The 17972-nt window shown below is 41.6% G+C and overlaps 1 protein-coding gene across 2 annotated transcripts in view; it reads right to left on the bottom strand.

The window, feature by feature from the left end:
• atrx (ATRX chromatin remodeler) overlaps positions 1–17972 on the bottom strand; it is a 42818-nt gene continuing 24846 nt past the window's right edge. For both annotated transcript variants that reach the window (XM_088081202.1, XM_088081201.1), the window contains 5 exons: positions 9327–9476; positions 5421–5534; positions 3601–3696; positions 3297–3425; positions 1–1601 (listed from right to left, as the gene is read on the bottom strand). In XM_088081202.1, coding sequence (XP_087937328.1) covers positions 1395–1601; positions 3297–3425; positions 3601–3696; positions 5421–5534; positions 9327–9476 — 696 coding nt within the window. In that variant the 3' untranslated portion in view covers positions 1–1394. The remainder of the gene's footprint in view (positions 1602–3296; positions 3426–3600; positions 3697–5420; positions 5535–9326; positions 9477–17972) is intronic.

The raw sequence follows: 17972 nt of genomic DNA, 5'->3' as shown, positions 1-17972 counted from the left end.
TTGCTCATCCTTTTGGTCACTTTATTAAATGTTATATTAAATACTTATCAAGATAATAGCAGTTCAGATTCATGGCAAATCATGTTGGTGTATTTGCAAACATAAGAACATTCTTAGAGGAGGGCAAAAAAGTTTCTCTACATTTATGAAATACACCTTGTGCAGACACAGGAGCCAACTAGAGACAACAGGTGTCTCTGTGAGAAATGAACAGTTTTCCTCTTGATTAACAGCTACACCAGCATAAGCATTTAGAAGCAAAAAATGTGCCAAAGTAGAATACAGGTAGACTGGGGGGCCTGCCTGGTGAGACAAGTGTCCAGAAGGCACTTCTCACAAAGCAGAGGACACAAATCAGCCAGATATAGAAAAAGATTTTCTTTTTTTACTCTTTTCCGTCAAATCCACTGAAAACACCTTTGACTGATGAGTAAAATAAGACGTTTTGGGCCCTGTGATATCCCGCTGACCCGGCTGTGCTTTGTGAGACCCAGTCACTTACCCACATGTAACATAAACAATGGACAGGACGCACAGTGCTATGCTAGACAACACGTGACAATGAGGATGATGTTACAAAAAAAGGTCATAGGAACCGGCAGGCAGTTTTGAACAACACAAGCATTCCATTACCATGTTCAGCGACAACTAATGTAAACACTTAAAAGCATATAGAAAAGACTCTCAACAAATCTCAAATCTCAGAACTTTACAGAGCGTTTTTTTTATTTTTTTTTTTTAGGAAATTAATATAAGGCCATTTTTTTAAACGTTTTTGTTGACTTATCAATTTCTTGTCTCCCAAAAAGAGCAGGACTAAGCAGCACCCTGGACTGTCTGCTTTGCTATATATTGGTGAAGGAACCTACTGGGGCTAATAATCATGAAGAGCTTTACATCAGAGTCCTGTCACCAACGACACTGGTCCCAGTCAGGTTTAGTTATGCATTTAAAACAGTATAAAAAACTGAGTTTAAATAATAAGGGAACCCTCTTTTAAGAGAAAACAATACAATGCTTTGGGGGTAAAATCTGTCTTTAAATACATGAAAAATGAAGATATAGAACTTGAATAACATTAAGGCGGTATATACATTTTTGTTGTTGTTGAAATACCTAGACCCCTTTCACACAGTCATTTATACACTATATTCCACCTTCTCTCAGTGAACTACAGAATAAAGAACTGAGAGTCTATCCCACTTGAGGCCCCAGTGGACAGCAGCCTAGTCTCAAAACTACTCCACCCTCTGCCTGGTGCACCAGATGCTTTGAGCTCTGACTGGTGGTGTCACAGTGCGTTTGTTACAGAGAACTGGGCCTTGCTGGGACTGGCCCACTGGGAGCCGGTTAGCTGAGTGGGGGTGGGGAGGATGAGACAGATTCCCTCTGCCCTACAGGCCCTTTGAGGGCCCGGGGTTCTTGCCCAGGCCGTGGAGCTGCTGGTAAAGCCCCAGCAGGTCCATCTGGCTGAGCCCGCTGCCTCCCATCATGCCGTTCTGCATAGCCAGCTGGTTCAGGTAGGTGGCCTGGTTCGCCATGGCCAGCTGCTGCTCCTGCACCTTCCTGTTGGTGATCAGCTTCTGCACGTACATCATCAGCTGGACAGACACAAACATGTAGGGACAGTTAGAATAACTGCAAAATCACCACAGCAGTTAAAGAGCAGTATTATTAAATCATCCTGCAGCTTCTCAGTAGTGCTCTTTATGTATTCAAATCCAAACATTCAAATTCTGGACTAAGCACTTGTGTTATAGTGTCTATTTTCCTAAGGCCCTTCTAAAAATGTCCCAGGTGATCTGACGTAGATTTCTGCATAATGGCAGAACTTGCTACATATAGACCCCCTAGCCTGCCAAATGTGCCTCTTCATGACTGAGACCAGCTTTCCTTGATATGAGTGTTAGCGATCTTCCAAATTCACTATATGACTCTATCCCCTAACCAGCACAGTAGCTAAGCAGTGTGCTGTGTACACCGCATTAGTTCTTATCTGAAAATCACACAGTAACACACACTAACTAACCCACTGAGGTAGCATTAGAGCAGCAGGTGCTGTGTCCTGTGAGGTAACATAACTTTTTTTGTGAAAGGAGAATGGTGGCTTTGAAGAGAGTAAAGATAACAGCCGTGTGACAGCGAGCTAAAGCTGTAAAACTATTACAGTGACTGTGTAAGTGCCTCATACAACACCACTTTAAAAACTCTGAACTAACCTTTTCAGCTATCATCGGCAAATAGGATGACATTCACCGATGGCAGTGGCAGATGTTTTTCCGTTGCGTACCATCACTTTTCCTAAAAAGCAATATCTCCAGAATGATGGCGCCCCAGACCGCCAGGGACAATAGAAAATGTTTGGGATGAACAGAGATCCTCTCTGGGACGCCTTCCAGACAAAAGGATGCACTAAATTCACTATCGATGCATCAGGGGATGTGCCCTTTTGTTTCCCAAATCTGCGCTGACGTCAGCAGGTGCTAACGGCTGCTGTTAGCAGCAGGTGGCTGGAACTCACAGCTCATGGAGGTTGCACTATTACATTATGATGTGTTCAAGCTCTTTTTAGTTAAAATTAGTATTAGAAGAGAGCAAATTAAAACATTTTCATGACGTGTTGGAACGTAATCTTTTAAAATGCAGTTTGTGGCGGGAAGTTGCATACAGGCAGTTGTTTGAAGGAGAAATTTATTGATGTTTTCACAGCAATATAAAATAGATATTAAAAAAAGGAAATATGATTTATTATGTATAGTAAACAGGTTTGGAAACGGTTTTTCTCTGAAAATGATGTTTTTCATGTGGAAGAAAAGATTATATTAAAGGCTGTTTTATAAAGTTGCATGTTTGCCGTGTTGCTCATTCAAAGATGATCATAAAGGGGGCGCCTGGTGACTCAGCTGGAAGAGCAGGTGCCGCGTGTACAGAGGCTGTGTCCTCATCGCAGCAGCCGTGGGCTCGAGTCCTGCTTCGGCCCTTTGCTGTATGTCATCCCTTCTCTCTTTCTCCCTTTCACGCTATATCTCTCCTATCAAATAAAGGCATTGAAAAATCCTCCCAAAAATATAATCTGATCTGATTAAATTTTACTTTGTGTACCATCTCCTCTAAGCACTGTCAATAAAATACCTTCATTTTAAAGTATTTTCATAAGTAGTTTTTTCTATATGGTCACCTCTACCTGCTACTGTTTAGTTTTATAATAAAACAGCAAGTTTTCTGTTAAAATTGTAAACAGCAGATATTTACTTTTGTTATCAGCTACTGTGGCTCGTACACAGAGCAAGTCTTACCGTCTGCTGCCTGGTGAGAACATCCCTGTACGTGACTTCCCTGCGCTTGATCTCCAGCTCCACACTGGCTTGTCGTCCCAGAGCCATGGCCTGGACCTGACTCTCCGTGAGTGAAGGGTTCTCCTTCCACTGTGGGGAGAGAGGATAGTTCATACGTTGACCTCAACTACCATCACAACTATAAAACTCAGCATGTTGCTGACCTGCGACAGAAATGTGACTTCATTAAAAGCACTAACAGAACAAATTCAGATGTATCTCTATAAAAAGGTTTGAAGTTTTGAAGGCTGACTGAAACACTCACCACTCTGGCGATAGTATCTTCCAGTGACTCTCGTGCTAAACTCTTCAATGCATTTGTTGCCTCAATGACTTTCTGTCGTCCCTGGTTTATGAGCTCCTGAACACAAAGAAAGAATACGGAAAACATGAGACAACTGGCAGATGAGCTCATCTAATTTTCACCATGAACAATGGATAAATAACTGTGGCTCGTCATTGGGGACGTACGCGATAGGTCGACTTGTCCATCAAATATTTCTGTCCCTACTAGTCAGTACCAGAATTACTAGTTGGTTAAACGTAATAGTAAGACACCCAGAGGAAAACGGGAGCAGTTTGGATCGGAAAGGGATACTTCCCTGTTGCTCTGATCGTCATGTGCTCTCCTCTCTCTCTCTTTCACACACACAAACACACACGTGCACTCTCAGACTCAATGGATGGAACCATGTCCGCACAATCAGCACTAGTCCACAGCTGTCCGAGGACATTTAAGGTGAGAAGTATGGCCCAGCCTCATTCACACTGCGCAAGGGAGATCTCCACAAGCCTGGATGTGTGTGTGTGTGTGTGTGTGTGTGTGTGTGTGTGTGTGTGTGTGTGTGTGTGTGTGTGTGCGCGCGTGTGTGTCAATTTGCATGCACACACATACATTAGAGTGTTACCACTTGAGTATGTGTGTGTGTGTTTTTCTAATGAAGATGAGTTGGGAAGTTAAGTACGCAGTAAAAAAATGTAAATTGTTGTTTTTTATTTCATGTGTTCTCATGTTTTTTAAAAGTGCAATGTGCATAATGCACAGGACATAGAGCCACATATCCAAGCAGCATTTAAAACACAATTTGTTTATTGAAAGAAGTGTATGATTTCATATGGGTAATAAACATAATAATTATTCAGACAATATTTAAGCTTATCGATTAAGATTGTGCTTAACTTCGACTGTTTTCTCATTTTTAGACTAGTCGACTATTCTAAGTTCGAACTTCTGTTTAAAGGTCTACGAAATTAGTCATTATGAACACCCCTCAAGTTCACTGGCAAATAATTATGAGGGGTCAACTGATTATAGGCCTGAGTAACAATTGGGCCTTTGGACCAGGACAGTTTTCGTAGCATGTCTACATTTTCTGACCATACTCTCCCTCTGAGAAATATTGCCAAATATGCAGCTCTAAAGAAATTCCTCTAGCTCGCTTTTTTTCCTGTATCATTCGGTTTCTCCCAATGTGGCAGTGAATACCAACAAAAAAGCTGCGACTGACAAACCCTGCCCAGCGTCAAATGGCAGAGAGACAAAACTAGTGACTGGCTGGTAAAGAAATATTTTTCATAGGAGTTGGTGAAGACGGAAAAAAAAGCTAAAGGGAGTTTAAATATTATATTTACATTCAAAACATGACAAAAATGAATGCTAATCATGCTGTTGTGTGCTGGATGTGAAGGTTAATATGGCGGTAGCTGAAGCTCCATCAGTATGTTTGATAATTTTAAGCTCCAAAATCTACAGTTTTACAAGAGGAAGAATCACTTACTGAGTCAGTCTACTTTCAAAGATAGAGCCGTATTTTAACACTCGTTTGATGTCCTTATTGAAAAACAGCAGTTGCCTCTTGGAAGTCCAGTGTTCTCCCTCCTTCAGATGTGTATAAATAGCTGCTGGCCCAGACATGGAGTATTACAAACTATATGGCGGAGGAGCGGGGCAGAGCCGGGCATGTCTGCTACTAGACTGTTGTCACAATTAGCAGTGGGGTCTGAGGAATTTGGGGCGCCATGCCGTGGGGGAAAGAGAGGGAGGAGTGTGAGGCAGGAGAGGGGCATGTGGAGCTCATTACTTACCTCCAGCTGCTGGTTGGTCATGGAGGCCAAAGCTGCCATGTTGAAGCTGAAGTAGTTAGAGCCCATGTTACTTTGGAGGTATCCTGCCTGGTAGTTGGTCCTCGTGGACAAACCCTAAGAGACGAGACAGAGGGTGACACGACAAGACAAGAGCGGGATTAGAACTTTTCAACTGAGCATGTGTTAAGAGCCACCGTGGGCATGATGGGAGAGACTGTATGCCATCACTGTGGTTGACCAGAGAGGATAGTTACTTCACCTGCTGACCTCATTAGCACAGTGACTTCATGTTCAGTCGGTTCTGTTGACAACAAAGCTTTCAACTCCTCACAGATATTTCGTTTCACTCTGTGAGTGTAAAAATTCCTGGAATCAGCCAGCTCCCGTTGTTGTATTAAAAAAAAAAAAGGTAACTCCCCAAACTAACATATCAGTTACTCATCCTGTCTTACACTGAATTTGTGAGGAAAACATATTTCGTACCGCTCGTAATGCTCACACATTATAGAAGACAAATCACAAAACTTTATGAACTCTGCATATATGTTCCACTACAGAAGAGCTACAAAACAGGCATTTTTCAGCAGCTGCTGGAGACTCACGTCTGCATCACCTGCTGAGAGAGCGGCGATCAGGTGATATGACGGCGATCAGGTGATATGACGGCTTCTGAGTGAGTTCTGCAGTGACACTGATGACAGAGAGGCCAGTTAGACCTTCCTGTCCTATTGCTGAACGCAGGTATGTTTTAATAAGCTTAACTTTTGAAAAACTTTGCTCAGCAGAGGCATCTGACTGTTTTAGTAACTGATAATAACTTAAAAGCACGCCCTCGCTGCTGTGCTGCTGTGCTGCTGCGCATGCCCGTAGCAGCAGCAGGGCTGGCCGTTTGCAGGATCAACTACGAGATTGTGGAAATATTTCATGATTAGCAGATGGGTTTATTATTGATTCAGCTGTAGAAATCCTGCTAAAATCACATTTCCCCCAAAATAAAGAATAATATATAGTAGAATATAGTAATATATTAAGTATAGTAATAGTAAAGAAAATAGTGAAAACCAAAGAAACCTAAGCGACTGAGACGGATCCCTCGTCCAGGGAGGTTATTTGTCATGTGGAGGAATGAATAAGAAAAACAGTTTTCTTACTAAATTCAACATAACGTGGTGTAAATATTAGATACACAAATGATCATGTGTGGGGGTGAAGTATTCTTTAAATGTGTGTGTGTGACAGAAGTGACCTGAAGTAAACAGTTTTGTCCCAGTAAAGGCCAGCAGGATGCCGATGTTTCTGTGTAATTGAGCCTCTGCTGCAGATGGTTTTCTTGTGCCCTGTAATCTGGCCATCCGGTATGTAGGAGTGTGAGTGTGTGTGTATGTGTGTGTTGGGGGCCAGTGGGGGTTCTTTGGACCTGGTCAGAAAGACAGGTGTGCAGGCCTAAACAGTACAAAACCTCAAAACAACTGCAAAACCACAACACACACACACACACACACACACACACACACACACACACACACACACACACACACACACACACACACACACATACACACATACACTTCACTTTTGGGTTTACTATTAACAAGCAGCCATTCTTGGACTTCAGCTGCATTCTCAGATGCTCTGCAGACTTCATACATCTTGAGACAGACAGACAGAAAGAGACAGACAGACACAAAATCTAGACTTGACTTCATTTCCAAAACCAAAATTTTATGACATGAGCCTCTCTACGCTCTGTGCCGAACTGAAGTCATCCCAGAGAGACCGAGGGCTCCTGGGTTCAGTTTAGTTTTGGGCGCCTGATCATGTTCTCACAGTTTTTCCCATTTCCTGAGTTGCAAATCTGATATTCATACACAAAGCTTTCCCTGGCCACAGCCGGCCAACCCTTAAGTTGTGAAGACATTAGCAGAGGCCGGGTTACGTTCCAGTTGTTTCTCCAACAAAGCTCAGTATACAATGTGATACTGAACCTCCTCTCGTGGATAAAAGTCTCTACTGGTGCATCTTAAGTCTACGACAGACTGCAGTGATGCGAACGCAATTGAAATCCTCACATTTGACCTCAGCGCCACTGTTTTTTGTGGTGACTGGGAAGCCTCTGTTCTCTTGAAAAGCAGAGGAGCTCTGACGGAAAAGCCGCTTAAGGCACACAGAGGGCAGAGGAGGGAGAGTGTGTTGGAAAAATAATCATTAGGGTGAATTAGACTCTAGGATTACACAGGGGGGGAGAGGAGACCTGCTCCTGCTCTCTTACAAAATCTACCCCCCTAATACACTTCTCTAAATAAACCCCACTAATTGTCCATTGATTTTGTCCCACAAGAAAGGAGAAGGAAGGGAAGGGAACAATGAGGAAGGTGCACGAGGAAAAGAGAGAAGAGTGTGCCGCAGACAGAAGGAGCACAGACGATGCGGGGACAGCCTCTTAGTGATTTGTACCGCAGATCATCAGCCTGCTGGTGGCCACAGTGACCATCACAGCTGTAGGGGAGTAGGACCTGTCATCTGCTTACTCTGAGTGATGAAAGGATTGTACAGTCAAACCCTAACTCACACATCATTACAAACAACAGCGAGGCCTCGCTTTGCTTCACCTTGCACTTTGATGTCAATGATTTGGAGAAAGATGGACACAAGTGCTGCATGTGTGTGCCTTTATATTTAAAACTGACGGATATGCCAGTGTGAAGCATGCATGTCCTAAAATTTTCCTGCGTTGAGAATTACGAGGTGGCCCCGTCTGTCAAATACCTTGCCACCTCCAGCTCTCGACAAAGCTCTATTAGGTGTCTGCATAGAAAATGTTCAGTTCTGACAAGCTTTGCAGTTTGGGGATCTGTGTCATCTGTAACTGTGCAGTGTGGTGACTAAGGATGTCACGATACTAGAATTTCTAACTCAATATAGATACCCAGAAAAATACTTCATACTCGATATCATTTTCCATACCACAGGGGGGGAAATATTTTTAAAATTAAGAGGCATAAAAAAATCTATTTCCTTAATTATGATAAGAAAAATACAAACAACATTTTTTAGGTTGCTTCGGGTAGTCCAACCCCCACACCCCCAAAACACCTTCGCTTACTGTAACATATCAATGACAACACAAATTTTAGGTTTTCTGAGTTAGTGCAAAAAAAGAAGAGGAAAAAAGGTACATTGGTGACATACACATGTACTTCGCCTAGCTTTAATTGTAATCGACACAGAGGGAGAAAAGAGCTGTCTGATTTTAGCCAGACCACAGGGGCAACAGTGTCCCGCTGACGACATCTTTGCCACCACAACAACAATCACTAACAAAGTGTCTTTTTTCCTGCCATGTAATGTTTGAACATAGTTTTTGTACTGCTAGCTTTATAAATGTTACAAACGGCAGTCTGCCTTTTTGTAGAAGTGTGTGGAAGGGGATAACTTAAAAATACTTTTAATTGCCTTTTAAAAATCTGTGTAAAAATAATATGTTGTAAGCAGAATCTAATAGTTTTACAAAATATTTAGCATAACAGTATTTGTAGTCATGTTCTCTATATCAAACATAGCTTAACTAGGTCATGAGATCTACTTCACTTTAAGAACAAATGTTATTGTGACCAAAGAATATTGAAAATCTAAAATTTCTGGGGATTTACATTAAATCCCCCTCGCTATCCATGAAACAATTTGGCCACAATTTATTGATAATGGTCTTTTTTTCAATCATATGTAATTATTTGAACTCGTAAGTACGTTGCATGTATAAATTGTTTCCTGGAGTCAGTTGAAGGCACGGTACACATGCACCTGTGTGCACATGATAAGGTCGATACCACCTCTGCCTAATTTTAACCCTAGAAAAACCCTGACGTGTGTGTGTGTGTGTGTGTGTGTGTTTCTCTCCTCGCCTACCTTTTTCTCTGCTTCATACTCGGCCCAGGCAGCCTTGCGATCCTCCTCACTCAGGGCTTCCTCCTCCTTATGGTCCAGCAGGGAGTCGTGTTCGTGGTAGCACACGATCTGGTCCTTATTGTTTTGCAGCATCTCAGCCAAAAAGGGATCCTACAGAAGGAAAGATGACAATAATGGTCAATATGAAGAGGAGGAATAGTTACAGAAAGAAAAGCCTGTTTCAATGCTGAATATCTGGTGATTGCTTTAAGAAAGACTTTACACAAGGTTTAACGCACTATACGTAGCATGTAGCACGACAACTCAGGAACAGAGATCAAGTCTTTAAAGAGAGCAGTACACTGGCTGAGTGTTATTTCACAAATGGAGGTATCAAAAACAGGTGCTCTTTGGATTCAGGGACATATAAGAACTCAAAAGGGGAAAAAGAGAAGTTAGATGTTTGCTTAGCGATCATTACATCATAACCAAAAATACCAATGCACAATGTTTTGCACAAATTAAAAAGCCTTTAATAAATGGGCTTAGCGCCTACATGTTTTAACTCCGTTTTCAACAGGGCATGTGAGGTAAGTCTTTGCTAGATCAAAACAATGTGTTTCTTAATAAAACATTCTTTTTTTATAGATCCTTTGTTCTGTTGGCAGCTGACCCCTGAGATGTTCAGAAACTCCCTACATGCAAAAGTGATTTTGGCTAAATACATAGGAGGTTTGAAATCCATCTCAAATCCAACTTCAAAATGTGTCTCAATATGTCCTCAAAAGCAAGACTTTAAATTTTATTTTTGCACTTTTGCCTTCCTTCTGAAGTCAGAACAGCAGTAGAGAGATGACAGAAAATGAGAGGGATGTGAAAAGAATTACATTCTACAAAAGGTCCACAATGCACATGAGGGACGTAGCAATATCACAGTAGATGATATGCATCTTTAGGCAACAAACTAGGCAACAAAGACTGTCTCTGAAGTCACCCCCAATGCAATACGCAACACTGTTACTGAATTTAAAACACCAAACAGCCTAAGCGACAGATAAACTGGACATTGCTGAAGTTTGAAGAGCAGGAAGATCTCCATTCAGTATCCAGCCGGCACCCAGAAGTTTCATGTTCAGACTGGAAAAATGAAGCACCAGTTAGCATGTGTGCACCTTCATTGTTACTGTGGCAAAAAATACAAATAGGTCAACCAGACCTGAATATACAGATCCAACCTCATCTCAGCTCTAAAGCTTGGATTTAAGAAAAAAAACTTGGACTTGCCTCTAAGGAGGATTAAAAGGATATGTAAAAAAACAACCACACAAAATAAATCAATAAACAAAGTTTTTTTTTGGGGGGGGGCTCTGGTTTCCATGACTACACTGTTATTGAAAACAATACCTGAGTAAAATTAAGAGAGCTGGGCCAGGCTCTGCTCACACAAACATGGTTTAAATTACTCTCTCTGCAGCACGTTTGCTTTTCTTTGTCTTGACTTAGCTTTAAATTAAACTGGAACTTTGCAATCTGGAAACAACGTCATACAGAAGTTGCATCATTAACCTCAACACGGGCCAATTCGCAGAGGTGCTCTGCTTTCCTCTCCTGCCATTCTCCGCCTCGCTTTGAACTGAGACAATCAGTGTGAAGTTGCAAACAAAATTAATTATAGATGTCACTGGTATTAAGGAGGGGAAAAAAGAAACACCAAAGTATGAAATTAAGCAGTGATTGCAGACCGGTATTGAATAAACAGAAAATAAACACCAGACCAGACGGAGTGAAATTGGATCCCTGAAAGGGGGGAGATGTAAGCTGCAAGAAAACCAGACAAGAACCTATTTTTAGGCCTCACAACTCCAGAGATTGACAGATAAGGTGGCTGAAACAGGTAAGAGCAGACAGGGACAGAGCTTCACACCCGTATACCCATCAGCTGACAACACTTGGGCCCTGGACCCGACTGTTCTCCTCATTGACATGTTTGTATTTTCCAGCCATCACACTCAGTCAAGACAAAATCAGGCCACCCTGAAAAGCTAGACGTTTTGGAGCAGCAGCACAGCCAGTGATTCGACTGCTGTTTTGCTCTCTAATTAGGACATAAAAGCACAGAAGAGCGTGTTTGCCTGAGTCTGATAAAAAAGGGCATCCATCGTGTTTTATTCTGCCAGTGCAGGTGAGTATAAGGTGAAATACAGGCCACAGTAGATGACAGCAGAGGAAAATACGTTGGCACTGATACAGCATGAGTTATTATGATCCACAGCTTCTGATACGTCAACTACAAGAACTTTTCAATGACTTTCCAGTTCCAATTACCACAAATCAAGGACCCAACACTACCTTGTTTGAGATGTGGATCAAGGCTAATTAATGCTCTAAAACAGAATTTTTAGGATAAGAAGAAGCAGCCTTTAAAGAGGCTCAGGAGGAGAATGAGTGCCACATTTGTTAGGACTGAAACAAGGACAGAGATAATTAAGACTGAGCGCAGCGTGAGTGAATATTGATCAGTGACAGCGGCATATCTTTACAATGGTGGAGACAAATTTGGTCACTAAAGAACAACACCATCTCGCCCATCTGGCAGCCTACAGATCCTCTGGTGGATAAATTCGTATTGTTCCCTTTTAAGCATGAAATGAATGCCATTAGCACAACTACAAACCTGTGCCCCTGTGTTGGTGTGTGAGCGTGCTTTTAAAATCGTGATGTCAGGCTCAGGGGTTGATGGCTATGACTGACAGCCATTGGCCCAACCCTAGTGAGAAATACACGTGCAGACAGAAGAACATAGCCTCTTTGCCAATGTTAAGTAAGGAAAGTATTTCTAATCTTGCTCAAGATATACAAATTCAGGAAGTTTCAATGACCTATGTCTATTTGTAAACACTTTCAAAGCCTTAATTTTTATTCTATAATTCGCAAACTTTCAAGGGTTTCAAGGGCCCTTGGGAAGCCTGTATGATTACATTATAGTGATGTAACGATTCACTCAACTCACGATTCGATACAATTCACAATACGATTTTTAAATACAAAATTAGATTACATAGAAAATATTTTATTACTTATTTCAAACAAAAATTATACAAAATTTTCTCTTCTTTTCTATATCAAATTAAAGAATACCTTTTTATTTCTGAGGTAGGGTATAAATGCAAAATACAAACTATGCAATGAATGCATTTCTGGACATTGACAATGTCCCCTGCTGTTAAAAAAAACCCTCTCACTTGGGACAGAGGTGGCTGATGCGGAGAGGTTTGCTTTTGTTTGAGGGGACAGCAGAGAGGGTGAGTTTGGAGAACTAAGTTGGCCATTTCCCACTCATGGGTGATAAGTTGGGCACTCTCATTTGCTCTTGTACTGGTTTGAGCGAGCGGAGTAGCAATTGTGCTTGTCAGTGTGGTTTGGCCGTGTAGTTGTCGTAAAGGAAGAACGTGCGTAGGTGGTGTCGACTGGAGCTCCTCACTACAATGCCGGCTCACATGCTGCATCATGTTAGTTGTACTATTTGTGTAGTTCAACACTCTCTTGCAATATCTGCAGACTTGTCTTTTCTGTTATCTTCTCGCCTTTATTACTTTCTGACTAAAGGAAGCTCAAATGCCGCCACACTTCTGATTTGAATCTGTCGCAGAGCCTTTGCATTGTCTTGTTTAGGTTGGGGAACTGTCTCTCGTCTCAAACATGATGTGGGACGTTTAACATGTGACATGGCACGTCGAGCAAGAAAAGTCAAAAGCTCTGCTGTTCAAAAAGAGTATCCTGGTTAATTTCTCATCTCACCAATTTGAATCTCACATTTTCTTAATCAATTTTAAACTGCCTCGCAGTGCATTGTTACATCCCTATAACACTGTATGACTAAGTTCAAACCTCAAATCTGACTTAGTAATGACAAAAAGGATTGTCCTGTGGCCACTCAGAGGTTAAACTGTGCAAGTTGATTTATCACAGATAAAAGAAAATGCTTATACTAACTCTGTAAACTGTCACTTCTCTGCTCTACGACTGTGAAGGATGGAACCACAACAATTGGGTAAGTGCGCTAATTTTAGCGTCTTCACTCGCGAGCTGCATTGACACACTGGGGAGTAATTGTGGTTTCGTTACAGTCGCTCTCACGCCAAGCACTGAGAATTATAGAAAGTAGAAATAAGTACAAGCACTACTACCCATATTAAAATATAAAACAGAAACACAGTATTAATAAAAACAATTACCACTAGTATGTGAATATTTAAAAAATATTAATATGTATAATGTGTTAAGTGTATAAATAAAGATAATTAAAAGGAAGTGACCACTATAGGTTTTCACAGGCCTCTGTCCATGCTGCTTTCTTCTGTTAACTTGCATGTGTTCAAGGCTCTCTGTGATGTCGAACATGACACACCAAAAAGACCCACACATACAGATAGATACACTCATCTGCTGCAGAGCCATGTACACAGTTCTGGTCTACTGGCAATGGGAAAGCAGTCTACAGCCTATTTTTAGCAGTTATATCCACGTTTACAAAACCCCACGTACATTCGCTAATTTTGGTGGAAAAGGGGTAAATGACGCAAAAACAAACAGTCCTCTGCATCACGGAATTAGAAATTCAATTGTTGGAAATAAGAAACCAATTCCTGAAATGTTTTTGCACAGCATGCAGTTGACTCCTAATGAAACAGATTTAGCAGGACTATTTTTAAGTCCGTGACAACTACAGCCAACAGGCTCGAGTCCACAACAAGAGCTGGCAGTTTGTTGCCTGTTTGCTGGCATAGACAGAATCTGTCAAACTGTGATAAACACCCCAGCCATTCACCTCCTCTGACAAAGCCACAGCCTTAATAAAAGCATACCAGACATGGGAGTTATTTTTTGGGTTAATGCTGTAATTTTAACTACTAAAGTTTAAACTGTACATGGAACGGCAACGTGTCAGAAAAGAATGTGCGTGGGTGTGATTTAAATGTGTGTAAGAGGAGCATTTTTGACTGTCGACCAAGTAAACGGTCAGTAGAGCTGCAGGTCAAATGACAGTACAGCTCCCACTGGATCTGATGCATTCTGGGATAGCCAAGTAATCCCCACCAGCAATGGCTCTGGGGTGGTCCGGTCCATCTCCAATCCCAGCATACTCAATCTGTGTGTGCAAGCCAGCACTAATGATCGTCGGTAAACTGACCTGGGCTATTGTCATCCTTATGGAGCTGCATGCTAAAGCCTATCACTTTACTGCGGCGGACGAGAGAAAGTCAGAGACGCTGGGTGGGCAAAAAGAAGTAAATTATCCCACTCAACTCGACTTGTGTTTTTTTTTTACCCTCCGAGAAAAAATATAGGGAACAGGGTGAGGATTTCTTGGAGGTCAAATTTGGGGAAGAGTTTTGGCATTTGGCATCACAAAGTGTGTTTGGCTGTGTTCACACTGCAAGACTGTTTGCTCAATTCTGATTTATTGCTGAGCTCTGAGGTCTTCTGTCTGGCTGCTTACATTATTTTTTAAATGTCACCAATATTAGATTCCAGTCTAAACTGGTCAGGGTCCTGAACAAAAACATCACATGCAATACACTGTCGTTAGAAGTAAACATGGAGGTAATTGAGGTCAGCATTGACGGTTTAGTGCTTCCCAAAGAATTAGATTCTATTTGTAGTTGCAGTGACTGGGGGTCGCCCCAGTTCCCTCCTGGATCAGCATACTCTATTGGTGCTGCTACTCAGGACAGCAGCAACAGCTAACATCTGACACCAAGCCAATCCCAATCAATCCCAACAAAGTCACACCTCAATGGCCCTACTCTGTTTTTAAACTTATTCCGATGTCCATGTCTGAGGATAAGCTCAAGACCAAAGAATCCCCACAGATTCAGTGTCAACGAGGGCTTTATAATCTGCTGTTTTGTTTCTAACCAGCACTTTTATTCCACAAAGGGTTTGCAAATGTGCTGTTAATGTAAAACAAGTTCTAAGCTGGAAGTCTTGGCTTCAGCTGACTGCTAAACACAGTGAAACAGGGTCAGCAGAGCAAAAAAACTTCATGTAAGAAGTACTATACTGATCACACAAGGCATCCAACATGCATGACATTTACCACTGCATGAAAGCCTTTTCATTGAGAGAACAATTTATGCCCTCCTTAAGCCAAATTCTTGTACATATATATATTATGAAAATGTCTTGACTGCCAGCAGTCCATAAATGATGTAAAGCAGTTTTCAAATTCAGCAGCTCTCACATCAGAAAGATGAAAACTTGGGAGTCGACATAAGAGGGCCTCATGTAGATTTTACTACTTGGCACAGGCACCAACGCGTACTTTACCAATAGACTTTAGGTGACGCTGAACTGTAAAAGGTCTGATGCAATTAAACACCCGCCTGCATTAATAGCTCTAGGTTCTATGCCGGCAGGATTTTTGGCCGTATTATCAGATATTTTCTTGAGCTGAGAACATTCTCAACAATGTTAAGCCAATTTCCTGCACCTAAACGGTCACTTATTGTGTAGACACTGCTTTAACCATACTTCTGCAGTCACAGTATTTTATTTCTGTCATTGCCACAATAATAAACCCCTACTTAACAGAGAGAAAAAACACGAGGAGTTGAATGTGCAAGATAATGAAAGTTAAGGAGCTTGGAAGAAAAAATATCTGATAGGATTCCAACATAAAAAGAAAATAATACAGAGTTATGGGTAATAAAAAAACACATAGATTAATTTTAAAAAAAAGAGCCTTGAAGCGGCAAAGTGACAGAGATCCCCAGTTGTCAAACTACAGCAAATAGTTGAGTTGTTCTGGAGTTTTTGAATGTATTCAAAGTGGCTGTCTCTGCCAGAAACTACTTTTGACTCACAGGTGCGCTAACCATAGCAACAGAGGGGGCCAAAACAGGATCCCATCAGCAGGAATGCGAGTGGCTGAGATATTTGCAATACCTAAACATAGCCAGTCAAAACTCTCTCCCCCCCAGCTGCACACAAATGATACACATAACCCTACTGGCCTGTTCTGAACAGTTTCTCAGCAGAAATGCACTTAACTGTGGGCGCTGTGCCTGACATCAGGAGGCCACCCCTGCCCTCAGGACCACGTTGTCTTTACACCCTCCAGGGGCTGCACACAAGTCAGTGGGTTTATCTAGCTGTCAGTCAATTAACAAAGAAACAAAATCACGCATGTCACAAAGGGCTAAACAAAGACAATAAACATACCACATTCCTATAAAAACAAGCCTCAGCTAGCAGCAGTAGGGGGGCGTATTTCTACAAGAGCTCGCTACGAGAACCAGCCAGCTGGAGCTGGACGGACGGGTCAGGAGGGATTCACAAGAGTCAGAGTATAATGGTGAAACTGTCAAAAAAAATGGAAATCAGTTTCTGAATAAATCTTACGTGGGAAGTAGGCTGTGCACTGGCTGTAGTAGTTGATCAGAAAGTGTGGGAGTGGAGAGGTGTAGCTCAGTTCAAATTTGATGTAAAGAGCTGTTCCCCACAGTCCACTGACAGCCCGGCTTACAGCTGCCAGGCTCGGCCGTTTCTAATATTCTGTAGACTAAGAGCCTGGTAATGCTGGAAAAGAAGTGGCTCATACGATGTTTTATACAACCATGTCGCAAATCACAAGTGTTTCGATCAATTGTGTCAGACACAGACCCCTAATATCAGTGTTGCAAAGGTGTGGGGGGAGGGAGTTTCAGAAGCTGTGTAATTATCGGACACTGATCTAAATCTTTCACTGACAATGAAAAACCAGAGCCTAGTCCAATAAAATCAGTAACAAACAGTGACCATCTCTTTGCATGATGAAGTCTAAAAGCAGGGGAAAGACAAAACATTGATATTGGAATATACTGCATGACTTGCTCTTGCGATACGTTAACGATACATTAAGTATACATAAAGTAAACGCAAGTTAACCAACATACGGTGAAGAAGAAACTCACAGGGGAAAAATGGCAAACAGTGCCGAGTCAGGCATCAGGGGAAAACAAATTAGAGAGGCACCGTCATCTTTCAAATCAAAGATGAGACCCACTGTGTCTCATCTGAGTTGTTTAAGAGAGAATACCAGATATATAAGGTACAAAGAAAAGATTGAAAAAAAGATTATTCTGCTGCATTCTGTTTTGCAATAACGCTCTTGTTTTGTCTTGTGTTATAAATCCTGCGCATCTTTTTTTCTTTACAGCTGTTAAGTATTGCCTACTTGCTGTCTTTCTGGTTACAATAAGCAACTTTTCAGACCCTCAAGTGATTTTTTGAACACTGCGAACACTGCAGGTACAACCTATTGAGTTATCATTCTGTTACATTTCATTTACATCAACATCACGATTTGTAGAACTACATATATAACTATAATTACTGATATTCGGATCGCCTGATACCTTTTCGGGGATATTTTGTCATCATCAGTTACATTAGTAGCATGATTGTGCTGCGATGTGTCAAGTATCTCAGAATCACTTGATCATGGTATCATCATTAGCATGGACAATATATGGAGTAACCATGTGATCCCCACCCCAAATACAGAGATTCATCATATATGAGGCAGCGACACCAATATCTTCACAGAGCAGGAAGCAGCAACGAGCGTCATGGCTCTTGCTTTTTCCTCTCCTGCAGCAACTCGGTCCCTTGCTGTTACTATCA

This window comes from Plectropomus leopardus, chromosome 8, assembly GCF_026936395.1.
Source record: "Plectropomus leopardus strain MGB_pleo_1.0 chromosome 8, ASM2693639v1, whole genome shotgun sequence".
Lineage (NCBI taxonomy): Eukaryota > Metazoa > Chordata > Actinopteri > Perciformes > Serranidae > Plectropomus > Plectropomus leopardus.
This window is presented reverse-complemented; position numbering and strand designations above follow the sequence as displayed.